The sequence below is a fragment of the Fusarium graminearum genome, chromosome 4 (genome assembly GCF_000240135.3).
Source record: "Fusarium graminearum PH-1 chromosome 4, whole genome shotgun sequence".
Lineage (NCBI taxonomy): Eukaryota > Fungi > Ascomycota > Sordariomycetes > Hypocreales > Nectriaceae > Fusarium > Fusarium graminearum.
Window position 1 is genome coordinate 3,601,626 of NC_026477.1, and position 14,903 is coordinate 3,616,528.

Consider the following 14,903-nt stretch of genomic DNA (forward strand, 5'->3'; position numbering starts at 1 on the left):
CCATTAGCATGTCTAATGGGGTGCACTAAATTACTTCATGATCAGAAGCTCCTATTAGATGTCCTTGCTGGTCGGTCAACAAGTCAGTCCCGTTTACTACGGATACTACCTCTTAGTTAGATGGGGGACTGGAGTGGACTATGGGGTTGCCAACCACAATTTTTATTTATTTATCTTTTGCTGTCAACAGACAAAGCTGCTGGGGCGAATAAGGAGCTGCATAACCTGCCCACTCGGACGATACAAGGGCGCGATTCGTGACGCATCCCTTGACTTTGTTGGTATCGGTCAACCATGAAGCTGCAGCCAATCGTGCAGGGTCCCATCACAGTGCGTGCGAGCCGCATTTCATCACATCGAGTAAGATACGATGAGTTGAGTTGAGTTGAGTTGTTGGATATGCTTTATCTTCAACCCTTCCATCCGAGCCGAGAGGGCCCTGCCTGTTGTGTCAAGTCTCGGGTGTTGGATCAATGACCTTGCCCATGGCTGTTGGCTGGGTACAGAGTATACATACAATGCTGGACTGCTACCTCACGCAACAACACGCAAATCATCAGTAGTAGCTGCATAGTACAGATTTATGGGTTTAACCTCGCTTGATTCATGCTCTTTCAATGTAACGCAGTTCCCCGAGATTATGAGCCAATCTTTTAGGCACCCAGCTACTGTATCAGTCCCGAGTTTCTCCTCGGGCAAGGTCGGGTGTCTCCAGTCAACAAAACAAAGACGTGCAGCAATCAAAGACTTGGTTTTTTGTTCCTGATTACCAAGAGGCGCCATCATTCCAGAACCTTGACGACTGAAGTGAAAGGGCTAACAATCCAAAGACTCTAGGGGCTACAGTGTACAGTCAGTATCTTGGTTTGGCTGGGCCTGCTATACAATGGGGCATGGCATGGCATGGCCCGACGAGGAATATGCATGACAAGGGGGGGTCCAGCAGTGTTGTGTTCTGGAATCCATCTAGAGTGTGGCGAGTGCTTCTGTGCACTGCGAATGGGCTACTCGGAGAGAATCACGCATGGCAGTGCCACAAATGCACATACTAGACTGGGGGGGATATCGGGAAGTTTGACCTTTGAGTTTCGGGGTGTCAAAAATAGACCATGCAATGTAAAGGTATAAACCAGCTCAGTAGTTTTGTGTCTCTTTTTGTCTGGTCAGTAGGTCAGTCCAATCTTTCGATGCAGCAGCCTAGAAACACACACACAAAGTCAATAGATCTCTCCCATCCACTTGTGTGGTTGTGTGTAAACTCACTCGGAGATGCACTGTGCTTCTGTGGCTGGTTCCTCCACTCCCTTTCTGTTGTCTCACTTCTCCGCTCTCCCACAGCGCCTCCACACTCCAAGCTACTAAGGCATCAGAGGATCCTCTCACACAGTCTAGGGTTTTTTTAGGCGATCGACCAGTTGAGCTTGGTGCTTGGTGGGCGGCCCAACAAGTTCAAAAGTCAGAGCGAGCGAACGAGCGAGTGTTGTTGTTGCTGCTGCTCTGGCTGCTAAGGTGGTTACAAGCCCAGGCCCAGTGCCCGAATTTTTTTCAACTTATCGCCCCCCACCAGAATTTAGCAAACGTCAACGGCCACTGCTGCTTTCTAAACTTCCTTTCATCCCTCTCTTCTCAACCTCACCTCTTTCTCCCCCCCAAGACGTTTATTCCAAGCGCCTCTACGCATTCTTTTCATATCAGACAATATGGCCGAGCCCATCCGTGGAAAGCGTGCTCAGGACGCCGTGGCTCCGTAAGTCATTTCTTCACCTTTCGACATCTTGATCTTTGATTGCAATGCCCGCCGCTTCACGATCCACGATGCTAACTACCCCACCTTCGATCAGTACGCCTCAGAACACTCCCGCAACCGCCGCTCCTATTTCTTCTCACGCTCAGCAGCCCGGTGTCGCTAGCATCAAGGAGGGTATGTACTTCGATTTGGTTCTTTTTTATAAAGAACCGGTCATGAATCAATCCATTACCCTTGGAACCACGCTCTAACCCCGCTGTAGAGGATCTGGACCGTGCTGCCGCGGCCTCTGTTTTCGCCCAAAACCCCAAGCTTATCCAGATGATTCAGGGTCGCCTCGGCTCTCTCGTGGGCCAATCTTCGGGCTACATCGAGTCCCTTCCCGCCCCTGTCCGCCGACGTGTCGCTGGTCTCAAGGGTATCCAGAAGGACCACTCCAAGCTCGAGGCCGAGTTCCAAGAAGAGGTTCTCCAGCTTGAGAAGAAGTACTTCGCCAAGTTCTCTCCTCTCTACGAGAAGCGTTCCGCCATCATCAACGGAAAGTCCGAGCCTACTGAGGACGAGATCAAGGCCGGCGAGGAGGACGATGAGGAGGTCGATGATGATGATGCCGCCACCAAGTCTGAGACAAAGTCCGATGTTCCCGACAATGTTTCCGGTATCCCCGAGTTCTGGCTTTCTGCCATGAAGAACCAGATCTCTCTCGCCGAGATGATCACTGACCGTGATGAGGCTGCTCTTAAGCACCTCACTGACATCCGCATGGAGTACCTTGACAAGCCCGGTTTCCGCCTCATCTTCGAGTTCGCTCCCAACGACTTCTTCAGCAACACCACCATCACCAAGACATACTACTACCAGAACGAGAGCGGCTACGGTGGTGACTTCATCTACGACCACGCCGAGGGTGACAAGATTGACTGGTCTCCTGGTAAGGACTTGACCGTCCGTGTCGAGAGCAAGAAGCAGCGAAACAAGAGTACGTGATGACTTGAAGATGTTTTCTCTTTGTTTCTCTGTGACCCGATGACTAACTTAGGATTCAGACACTAAGCAAACCCGAATTGTCAAGAAGACCGTTCCTACTGAGTCTTTCTTCAACTTCTTCTCACCACCCAAGGCTCCTACCGATGACGATGACGAGGACGCCGAGTCCGACATCGAGGAGCGTCTCGAGCTCGACTACCAGCTCGGTGAGGACATCAAGGAGAAGCTCATTCCCCGTGCCATCGACTGGTTCACTGGCGAGGCTCTCGCTTTCGAGGAGATCTCTGACGATGAGCTCGACGGTGCCGACTTTGACGATGACGACGATGAGGATGAGGATGACTTGAGCGAGGAGAACGATGACGAGGAGGAGTCTGACGACGATGTATGCATCCCTCTCCAATTGGAATTGAGAACGAAACTAACACTAGTTCACAGGATGAGTCCGGCAAGCCTAAGCAGGAAGCTGCCGAGTGCAAACAGAGCTGAGCGAAGCGATAGAGCGCGACGCAACGCATATTTACACTCTCATGACATGATTGGCTTTTATCGGGTTTGAGGATTTTATCTGAGCCACCAGCCTTCCTCGGAAAAAAAGGAGAGGCGGTGAACGACGGGAAGAAAAAGGCTACAGAAACGGGAAGCGGTCGAAGCAGGTCGGCGAATCAGCCGGTGCCGTTTTTCAAAACACAAAGGTAGCATCGTCATTTGATAGGCATCGTTTGCACAGACCAGATCTTTGGTTTTGCAGCAAGCTCTGGGACTGGAAACCTTTATTGATAGACACAGCCAGAGGGAAGAAGTCGGCCCGCGATATTATGTTGCCCTCCTTTTTTTGCAGCCTTTTTCTCTAACTTCGTTTTTGGGGTTCGTTGTCTTTGCTGTTTTCTGCTACAACTACGTTGATTTGATTCCTGGCATGGATGTAAGGTAGTGACTGACGGATAATTTCTTACAAGGGTGCAAGGGGATTCAAGGTGCATATAATATAGAGAATGAAATTCTGTCGTAATGCAATTGTCACCGTTGCCACGATACTTGAACGATGTTAATTACCATTGGAAGACGTAGATTGGTTGTGTGTTGTGTGTATTTTAAACTCGTGGCATATGTGAAGGATGTCGTTGGTTACAAGCCGCGAAATGCGGTGAAATGAGAAATCTACAGCCAAAATAACATGCAAGACATGTGTCAAGTCACCGCCACGTCGTCAGTGTGTACAGACAGAATCCGGGGATGTTTCAGTACGTCAGTGACATATGTAATAGGCAACCCGATATAGCCACATTAGAATACCGATTGAATCTTTTGATAATTGGTTTAATTGAAGACAACGTGTATAGGGTAAGATTATTCGGATATATCCACAATTGGATTCAAAGTTGAGCAACTACTAACATATCCTGTCCTTTGCATTAAATCAGAAAACTGAATTATGAAATAATATTGCCCAAGTACGTGCTGAGAGAACATGTCTCATGTACACAAAGCCAATAGTCTCAACAACAAGATGCAACAGACCTGCAATGTCCAGGTTCAAAGTAGAGTCCATCCAACCGCCGCTCAGCTCCGCTGCATCCCGCTGCCGAACTGCATATGCTCCGACCATGCCGCATATTGATTTGAGCGACGCCGCCAGCGGGACTGCTAGAAACGGTATAACACAAAAACCCAGCAACCGGCCGCCGGTACACAGAAATTGACGCCATTGTGTGACGGCATGGTGGCATTGCCGGTCTCGGTCAAGGGCCAAATGAGTAAACAACCATTGTCGCAACTTTTTTTTTAAAGTGGTCCCTTTTCAGGGCTGGAATAGTTTTGTTAGCGGCAAGGTCGTCCAAGACGCCGAGCTTGATTACTGGTTATATGCGGGCTTTGCTGTGATTAATTCGCCGGGTTGCTGTTTCTAATGCTCGAATGATTGAGATCCATGCTATTGACGGCCGAGAGCGGACTACGGTACGTAAAAGTTTTACTCTTTGGCTAAAAAGATGGTATGGCAAGGCAGCTTCACCAAACATGACGAAGCCGCAAGGGTACCCTGATTCCATATTAACCTGTAGATGCCCTCTGATTCGGCGGCAATGGCATCGACTATATGGATGACTCAGGTCCCGGAAGTCGGCAGAGGCCTCTATTGAGCGTGAGTATGCAGCTTCTTGCGCTGGATTCGGCTCGTCGCGGAGTGTCAGCTTTCGATGGATGCGTTGTGGACCATGGAGTCGTCTCATCATAGCTTAAGTAACTTTGGTAGTAGGCTCTTTGTAGATTTTGATCGCATCATAAAACCATTTGACTCCCCCTCCAAAACTCTCAAGCCTATTTCCCGTATTTTTACACACCAACCACCATTGAACATACTATAATCGCCTATCTTTGGATAGATAGCATCATATTCTTTATCGTATCGTCCATTCATCTTTAAAGGACTTATAAGCTCTCCAATTGCATCGACCACCCCGCTGTTTACGACCCCTCCACCTTACTCCAACACCACACCGACCGAACATCACCACATTTCATCATGGCGCCTGCTCCTCAAAACATCGCCGGTGGCCTCGCTACTGGCTCTCACCGTGAGGTCTCTCACAGCTGGGACCAAAACGCTGCCACTTCACCGCTCGCCTCTTTCCAGTCCCCCCCCAGCCTCAGTGCTGCCCTCCCTAACCGTGGCGCGCCCAAGAACCTCAAGCCCTTCAACACCAAGGACATCAAGATTCTACTTCTCGAGAATGTCAATGTCACTGGACAAGAAATTCTGAAGGCCCAGGGCTACCAGGTCGAGGCTCTCAAGACCTCTCTTCCTGAGGACCAGCTCATTGAGAAGATTCGGTATGTTTGCGAAATACCCCGCCATCGTTCGACTTTTTTTCTCTACGAAACGGTGCCCCTCGTTCATGAGCTACATACCCCACCACATATGCTGACAAGTTATTGCCAACAGCGACGTCCAAGTCATTGGTATCCGATCCAAGACAAAGCTCACCGAGAAGGTCCTCCGTGAGGCCACAAACCTCCTCGTCATCGGCTGCTTCTGTATTGGTACCAACCAGGTCGACCTCGAGTTTGCCGCCAAGAATGGTATCGCCGTCTTCAACTCCCCCTTCGCCAACTCGCGCAGTGTCGCTGAGCTTGTCATTGCCGAGATCATCACCCTTGCCCGTCAACTCGGCGACCGATCCAACGAGATGCACCGTGGTACCTGGAACAAGGTCAGCTCCAAGTGCTGGGAGATTCGAGGCAAGACTTTGGGAATTGTCGGCTACGGTCACATTGGTTCTCAGCTGTCTGTCCTCGCTGAGGCTATGGGTATGAACGTCATCTACTACGATGTCGTTACCCTGATGGCTCTTGGTACCGCCAGCCAGGTCCCTACTCTTGAGAAGCTTCTGGGCGAGGCCGACTTTGTCACCCTCCACGTCCCCGATCTCCCCGAGACTCGCAACATGATCTCCACTGCTGAGTTCGAGCAGATGAAGACTGGTTCTTACCTTATCAACGCCAGCCGTGGTAGCGTCGTCGACATTGCCGCTCTCATCAAGGCCAGCCGCTCCGGCAAGGTCGCTGGTGCTGCTCTTGATGTGTTCCCCTCCGAGCCCGCCGCCAACGGTGACTACTTCACCAACGACCTCAATGTCTGGGGCGAGGACCTCCGAAGCTTGAAGAACCTTATTCTGACTCCCCACATCGGTGGTAGCACCGAGGAGGCCCAGCGTGCTATCGGTATCGAGGGTAAGTTAAAATACGAGACGTCATATGTAATTCACCACTAACACCCACATAGTCAGCGAGGCTTTGGTGCGTTACATCAACCAGGGTATCACTCTGGGCAGCGTCAACATCCCCGAGGTCCAGCTGCGTTCGCTGACTTCGGACGAACCCGACACCGCTCGTGTAAGTTTAATAAATCGAAAACGAGTCAAATAAGCATACTAACTTTCGCACCAGGTCATCTTCATTCACCGAAACGTCCCCGGTGTGCTCCGAAAGGTCAACGAAATTCTGGGAGATCACAACGTCGACAAGCAGATTTCCGACAGTAGAGGTGACAACGCCTACCTGATGGCTGATATCAGCAACATCAAGTATGAGCAAATCAAGGATATCTACGACAGCCTTGAAGGTCTTAGCGGTAAGTCGAATCAACATACACATATCCAGTATTGTAATACTGACAGTTTACATAGCTCGCGTCATGACCCGTATCTTGTACTAAGTGACAATGCATGGGCCATTTGTTGGCCATGAAGCTCAACCCTTACCCTTGAGCTGGTGAAGAAAAACGCGATGCGACCAACAACGCACAGAACATGACTACGGAGGAACAGGAAATAAAGGGGGCGGCCCGTTCGTGTTTTTTTATCGGGCCCTAATCCCCAGAAACTTTACGCATTGATGCATTGCACTCTATTGAACGAAAATATATGCAGTTCGCAATCCAATGGCACGGCCTTGACGATCGAGGTTGGAGGAGGTTCTGCGAAGAGATGGAATCGTCAGGTATACAAACCCATGCCTGAGCGAGGATCAAAAGGGGGCTGGAATTTGCGGTTGGTGATTTGAATAATTACTGGTTGAGTTAGTCGGTAACACTGTATGGAGTATTATGGCATGGATGAATTCAACGGACAGAAACAATTGAGCTTCAACACAAGTTGAGTTAGAATACCGGAATGGGACCAATCCGGTGCAAATTGGTGGAGGGTCCCGGACGACCCATATCACTTTGTTGGCTTCTTGAAGTACAGATCAAGCTGCGGTCTCTCGGCCCGCCCACGGGGAGCAAGATAAGCATTGATAGGGTCACTGTTTGGTGGCTGGCGTAAGCTGGACACTGCCTTGACGTCGAATCATGGCTTGTCTCAAATGTTGGGGATGTATGAGCCGCATCTTGCATAGGCACAAGTGACTGGAATGCTGCTCAGGAGTCGATTGATGGTGGCTCGGACTAGAGGTTGTGGTACCTAGCGAGAACAATTCGCCGAGCCAGGTACAGGCACGGATGCTGTATCTGGGAGGCTGGTACTCGGTTAACCAGTTCTCGAGCCCTGGAAACCGACTCTCCTTTGATGTATTAGACCCGAGGCTGGTAATATGTTTTGGGGGTTGTGGTGGGGATCGATTAATCGTCTACTTGGCGTGCTAGGGTTCAACCGTTCCCCAGTATTTTAGAATTGGCATCTCCTTTCTGTAGGAGGAATCTTGCAAATCAGTGTTAGTGGCGTGTTTCAAGCTTTGGGCCCTGTTACCTTGTAGCCTTGTTACTTGACTGGAAGAGCACTGGTTTCGGGTTTAGAGAAATTGTCTGTAGATACAGCGTAGTATGGAAGGCAATACGGATACACATTCGTCAGAGACCTGTTCTTAGACTAAACTCGAGCCCATTTGTTTCTTGCATCCCCTTAATGGGTCCAGTTAGCTGTTGGTGCACTAGATTGGTTCACATATAATGACTGGTCAATATCAACAATGCGATTCTTAGGTCGTGTAACACCCGCTGCAGTGTTCTTTATGCTGCTTAACCAATGTTCGTTCCATATAAACTATCTTAACAGTACTTTGCTACTAGTTCTGCAGAGACCCGGTTTACTCACCTGAATTTATGCTTGAGCTCCTCTACACTGTAACTATATCAGATGTGAAGCTGTATCAGACAGTGCGATTTAGATTTCGGAGGTGTTTGATCGCCAATGCCAATTAATAAGGGGGCCTGCGGCAAAGTGCTTTTTTGTACGTCAGCTCCCACAGACCCCAAAACGCTTCTTTGTTTTTGTGTTGCGGATCCCCCAAATTGATAAAGGCAGTCGTTCGAATCCTCTTGAACTTGAATCGGTCAGCATAACACAGTGTCGACTCAAAATCGAGAGGATTTGTCGGTCTCGCTTGGCCTCACCCCCAGATCGAACAAGCCAGGACAAGGCCAAAGTTGCGGACGGGTCGGCCCCTCATTGGTTCGCGGGATCGTCCAGGTAGAGAGCCCCTAATCGTTACGAAGGTGGCCAGGAGTGCCCAGGAACTGAGGCTGGAAGGCCGTCGTAGGGATGAATGTACCTCATGCGGTGAAGCACTGGCAAAAAATAGGCGTGAATGAACCCCTAGGTACTCGATCGGCCTAACAGCCAGTGCCCCGCCCCCCTGTTCTCCAACGTGCCCCGTGCGGCTGCAGTATCCGTCCGGCCCTTTGAATCAAATCCAGGAGAAACGCGTGCTGGCATCACCGCATCCATAACTTTTGACTTCTTCAAGGTCTCTCGTTTTTGCCTTACCCTTCTCCAATCTTGCTCGACCTCTTTGTCGGCGAGTCTTTTTTGTGTGTTGTGTCTTCTCTGTTGTGTGGGAAGAAGAACCTCCATCTTTTCTCTCGCCCTTGCCTTGCTTTGGACTACCTACTACAGGGTCCTCTCCCGTCCAATAAATACTTCCAGCTGCTTGGATTACGGGGCACCGGTGTACCGTACCTAAAAGCTCATCCATCTAGCGACTTGCGCAAAGCATCCAACAGCCATTCGACCGCACACTGCAACGAGCGTGTCGGTTGTTTGCATTGATTAACGCCCCTTTACGTTTATCAGAAGATACGTTTCCAACGACTATATCCCTCTCCGGCAGGCCGTGTTTCTCTGCACCGCTGTTGGCGAATATATGCATCCCACCGCCATTCAGCCCCTTGGTACCAATTACGCCGATACCGCTTCGACATAGTCGCCTTTATCTTTTATCTTAATACACGCCGGCCTTGCGCTCGGTAATACCGCCATCATGGCATCCGCCTACGAGGTTGGCACAAGGGCATGGCAGCCAGACGCTGCTGAAGGTTGGGTGGCCTCAGAGCTCGTCAACAAGACCGTTGATGGCTCCAAGGTCAAGCTGACCTTCCAGCTCGAAAATGGCGAGGTGAGTTTGCATTGCTTACCTTTGGTGCTACCGGGCATCTCATTGCAACATGTATACTGACTGTATCTCCCTGTTAGACCAAGAATATCGAGGTGTCTGCAGAGGCACTCCAGAGCGGAAGCGACCCGTCTCTGCCACCCTTGATGAACCCTACAATGCTCGAAGCCAGCGACGATCTTACAAATCTGTCCCATCTTAACGAACCTGCTGGTATGTCCCTCGCTCAATCTTGACCCTTCCGAAGCCAGCACAGCTGATGCTGACGTCCTCCAGTTCTGCAGGCAATTAGGTTACGATACTTGCAAAAGGAGATTTACACTTACAGTGGTATCGTTCTTATTGCCACAAACCCGTTTGCGCGAGTCGATTCCCTCTACGTCCCCGGCATGGTTCAGGTTTATGCTGGAAGACAGCGAGCGACACAAGCGCCTCATTTGTTTGCTATCGCTGAAGAGGCTTTCATGTGAGATTGGTCGTTCATAGCCCGGCTTCCTCAACTAACATTCTCTAGTGACATGATTCGCGACAAGAAGAACCAGACCGTCGTTGTTTCTGGAGAGTCTGGAGCTGGTAAAACTGTCAGCGCCAAGTACATCATGCGATACTTTGCTACCAGAGAGTCTCCCGACAACCCTGGTGGGCGATCAAAGCGAGGTTCCGAATCTATGAGCGAGACGGAAGAGCAGATCCTTGCGACCAACCCTATCATGGAAGCGTTCGGTAACGCTAAGACGACTCGAAACGATAATTCCTCACGATTCGGAAAGTATATTGAGATTATGTTTGACGAGGAGACGAATATTATCGGCGCAAAGATTAGAACATACCTTTTGGAACGCTCCCGATTGGTCTTCCAGCCCCTCAAGGAGCGTAACTACCATATCTTTTATCAGCTTATTGCTGGTGCGTCCGACCAGCAGCGAGAGGAGCTTGGCCTTCTGCCGATTGAGGAGTTTGAATACCTCAACCAAGGAAACTGCCCGACAATTGATGGTGTGGACGATAAGGCCGAATTCGAGGCAACCCAGAAATCGCTATCAACCATTGGTGTGACGAATGAGCAGCAGGCAGATATCTTCAAGTTGTTGGCCGGTCTTCTGCACCTTGGAAATGTCAAGATCACTGCCTCGCGCAACGACAGTGTATTGGCACCTAACGAACCTTCTTTGGAGAAGGCTTGTGATATTCTTGGTGTTAAGGCTGAGGAGTTCTCAAGATGGATTGTCAAGAAGCAACTCGTTACTCGTGGTGAAAAGATCACCTCGAATCTGAGTCAAGCCCAGGCTATTGTCGTCCGAGATTCCGTCGCCAAATTTATTTACTCGAGTATGTTCGACTGGCTTGTTGATATTATCAACACCAGTCTGGCTTCTGAAGATGTACTGAGCCGAGTTACATCGTTCATCGGTGTTTTGGATATTTATGGTTTCGAACATTTCGCCAAGAACTCCTTTGAACAGTTCTGTATTAACTACGCCAACGAGAAGCTGCAGCAAGAGTTCAACCAGCACGTCTTCAAGCTGGAGCAGGAAGAATACCTTCGGGAACAGATTGACTGGACATTCATCGACTTCTCTGACAACCAGCCCTGTATTGACCTGATCGAGGGCAAGCTAGGTATCCTGTCTCTGCTCGACGAGGAGTCTCGACTTCCCATGGGATCCGATGAGCAGTTTGTTACCAAGCTCCATCACAACTTCACTCCCGACAAGTCCAAGTTTTACAAGAAGCCTAGGTTCGGAAAGTCAGCCTTCACTGTCTGCCATTATGCCATTGACGTCACCTACGAGTCCGAGGGTTTCATCGAGAAGAACCGAGATACTGTCCCTGATGAGCATATGGCTGTCCTGCGCGCCTCAAGCAACGAGTTCCTCAAGACTGTCTTGGACGCCGCAACCGCTGTACGAGAGAAGGATGCCGCCTCTTCCAGCTCCAACGCCGTTAAGCCCGCTGCTGGTAGGAAGATCGGCGTGGCTGTCAACAGAAAGCCCACACTGGGAGGTATTTTCCGATCATCGCTCATCGAGCTTATGAGCACAATCAACAACACCGATGTCCACTACATTCGATGTATCAAGCCCAACGAGGCTAAGGAGGCTTGGAAGTTTGAAGGACCCATGGTTCTCAGCCAGCTACGTGCTTGTGGTGTCCTCGAGACTGTCCGTATTAGTTGTGCTGGTTACCCTACTCGCTGGACATATGAAGAGTTTGCTCTTCGTTACTACATGTTGGTGAGGTCTGATGGGTGGACTTCAGAGATTCGGGAGATGGCAGATGCTATCCTTAAGAAGGCTCTCGGAACAAGTACCGGCAAGGGTCTGGACAAGTACCAGCTTGGTCTCACCAAGATTTTCTTCCGGGCTGGTATGCTTGCTTTCTTGGAGAATCTCCGTACGACCAGGCTCAACGACTGTGCTATCATGATCCAGAAGAACCTCAGAGCCAAGTACTACCGACAACGTTACCTCGAGGCTCGTGAAGCCATTATCCTTACACAGTCTGCAATCAGGGCATGGAAGGCTAGGAAGTCGGCTAACGAGCTTCGCACCGTCAAGGCTGCTATCACCATTCAGCGTGTATGGAGGGGATCTAAGCAGCGCAAGTCCTATCTTCAGTTCCGAAAGGATATGGTCTTGTTCGAGTCAATTGCCAAGGGTTATCTGCGACGAAAGACTATCTTGGAGGAGCGTCTTGGCAATGCTGCTCTCAAGATTCAGCGTTCTTGGCGATCAAGGAGGCAGTTGAAGTCTTGGAGACAGTACCGTAAGAAGGTCGTCCTTATTCAGAGCCTGTGGCGCGGAAGAAAGGCTCGAAAGGAGTACAAGACAATTCGTGAAGAGGCTCGCGACTTGAAGCAGATCTCTTACAAGCTTGAAAACAAGGTCGTTGAACTGACGCAGTCCCTCGGTTCTATGAAGGAAAGGAACAAGGGTCTTGCTTCACAGGTTGAGAACTACGAAGGACAGATCAAGTCCTGGAAGAAGAGACACAACGATCTTGAGGCACGAACAAAGGAGCTACAGACGGAAGCCAACCAGGCTGGTATCGCCGTGGCACGACTACAAGCTATGGAGGACGAGATGAAGAAGCTTCAAGTCGCCTTCGACGAATCAACGGCCAATATCAAGAGGATGCAAGAGGAGGAGAGAGAGCTCCGAGAGTCTCTCAGGTTAACCAACACAGAATTGGAGACAGCGAAGAGGTCAAGTACTCAACACGAGAAGGACAACATGAGTCTGAGACAAGAGCTGGAGTCTCTCAGAGACGCCCTCGAGCTGGCTCGAAGGAATGCGCCCATCAACGGAGAAATTGCCAACGGGACAACACCTGGAGCCACAGTACCTTCTGGCCTCATCAACCTTGTCGCGTCCAAGAAGCCTAAGCGTCGCAGCGCGGGCGCAGAACCACGAGAGCTCGACCGCTTCAGCGGTACCTACAACCCTCGACCGGTTTCCATGGCTGTTACTGGCACAGCCCATCGTCAGAACCTTTCTGGCTCGACCTTCCTACCTGGTGTCGATAATATCGAAATGGAGCTCGAGACGCTTCTTGCAGATGAGGATGGCCTCAACGAGGAGGTGACAATGGGACTTATCCGAAACCTCAAGATCCCCTCCCCCAGCACTACACCACCTCCCTCAGACAAGGAGGTGCTATTCCCTTCATACCTTATCAACTTGGTCACATCAGAGATGTGGAACAACGGTTTCGTGAAGGAGTCAGAGCGCTTCTTGGCCAACGTTATGCAGTCCATCCAGCAGGAGGTGATGCAGCACGATGGCGATGAGGCCGTCAACCCTGGCGCTTTCTGGCTGTCCAACGTGCACGAGATGCTGTCCTTCGTGTTCCTCGCTGAGGACTGGTACGAGGCCCAGAAGTCGGACAACTACGAGTACGACCGACTTTTGGAGATTGTCAAGCACGATCTTGAGAGCTTGGAATTTAACATCTACCACACTTGGATGAAGGTGTTGAAGAAGAAGTTGCAGAAGATGATTATCCCTGCCATCATTGAGTCCCAGTCTCTCCCTGGCTTCGTTACCAACGAAAGCAGCCGATTCTTGGGCAAGCTTCTTCAGTCGAACTCGACCCCCGCTTACAGCATGGACAACCTGCTCAGCCTGCTTAACAGCGTTTTCCGCGCGATGAAGGCCTACTACTTGGAGGACTCCATCATCACGCAAACCATCACTGAGCTCCTCAAGTTGGTTGGTGTGACAGCGTTCAACGACCTGCTGATGCGACGAAACTTCCTCTCCTGGAAGCGTGGTCTCCAGATCAACTACAACATCACCCGTATTGAGGAGTGGTGCAAGAGCCATGATATGCCCGAGGGCACGCTCCAGTTGGAGCATTTGATGGTAAGCCACCCCGAGAAGTATTTTGAGAACTGGGCTAACAAGTATACAGCAAGCAACCAAACTTCTTCAACTCAAGAAGGCCACCCTGAACGACATAGAAATCATTCAGGACATTTGCTGGATGTAAGTACTCCAGGGTCTCTATTGTATAATTCGTACTGACAATCACAGGCTTTCACCAAACCAGATCCAGAAGCTGCTCAACCAATACCTGGTCGCCGATTACGAGCAGCCCATCAACGGCGAGATCATGAAGGCAGTTGCCTCGCGTGTAACTGAGAAGAGCGACGTTCTTCTCCTCCAAGCCGTCGATATGGACGACAGTGGTCCTTACGAGATCGCTGAGCCTCGAGTCATCACTGCGCTCGAGACTTACACACCTTCTTGTAAGTTGCTTCTTGAACGAGTCACTTTGCGTGTAATATGAAACTAACACCTTTACAGGGCTCCAAACTCCTCGCCTAAAGAGGCTGGCCGAGATTGTCTCGGCACAAGCCATTGCGCAGCAGGAGAAGCTGGACTACACAGATGGTGAAGAATACGAGAACGGTCATCAGCATGAGCTCGAGGGCGTTGATGAGGTGGAAGTAGAACAGTAAAGAGATAATGAAGCTGGTTTAGGCATTTCGAACGCACATAAGGGATAGAGGCCGCATTTTCAGGGTGTTTGATGTCGAATTTTCTAACGGCGGCGTGTAGTGTAACTGAAAAACAGATCTGAGGTTATTCTCGTTGTATCTGGAAGGCATCATCATGTATATAGAGCGGGACCTTGGCTCCCCCTTCTCGGCAAGTCGATGAGGGCGTTTGGGCTCAGCTCTATCTTTGTTAAGACGAGATACGGCTGTATTGGAGAGATGAGGGTACGAAGCGAATTCGAGGTTATTTTGTTCACTTGCTTTGGTGTCTAATAT

The 14,903-nt window shown here is 50.2% G+C and overlaps 3 protein-coding genes across 3 annotated transcripts; all 3 read left to right on the top strand.

The window, feature by feature from the left end:
- The first annotated feature begins 1,478 nt into the window (after window positions 1-1,478).
- On the top strand, window positions 1,479-3,987 carry FGSG_07467 (uncharacterized protein). The gene is made up of 5 exons (XM_011328938.1): window positions 1,479-1,747; window positions 1,842-1,921; window positions 2,010-2,726; window positions 2,794-3,119; window positions 3,173-3,987. Exons 1-5 carry the CDS (start codon window positions 1,701-1,703, stop codon window positions 3,221-3,223), a joined length of 1,221 nt encoding a protein of 406 aa, XP_011327240.1. The 5' UTR covers window positions 1,479-1,700; the 3' UTR covers window positions 3,224-3,987.
- A 1,050-nt stretch (window positions 3,988-5,037) lies between these two features.
- On the top strand, window positions 5,038-7,458 carry FGSG_07468 (D-3-phosphoglycerate dehydrogenase 2). The gene is made up of 5 exons (XM_011328939.1): window positions 5,038-5,566; window positions 5,679-6,466; window positions 6,519-6,628; window positions 6,683-6,866; window positions 6,922-7,458. Exons 1-5 carry the CDS (start codon window positions 5,259-5,261, stop codon window positions 6,948-6,950), a joined length of 1,419 nt encoding a protein of 472 aa, XP_011327241.1. The 5' UTR covers window positions 5,038-5,258; the 3' UTR covers window positions 6,951-7,458.
- Window positions 7,459-9,493: 2,035 nt separating this feature from the next.
- Window positions 9,494-14,588, top strand: FGSG_07469 (myosin-2B; the record flags this gene model as incomplete). Its single annotated transcript, XM_011328940.1, has 7 exons — window positions 9,494-9,628; window positions 9,706-9,838; window positions 9,902-10,091; window positions 10,140-13,989; window positions 14,039-14,112; window positions 14,161-14,375; window positions 14,434-14,588. 7 exons carry the CDS (start codon window positions 9,494-9,496, stop codon window positions 14,586-14,588), a joined length of 4,752 nt encoding a protein of 1,583 aa, XP_011327242.1.
- Between the last annotated feature and the right edge of the window lie 315 nt (window positions 14,589-14,903).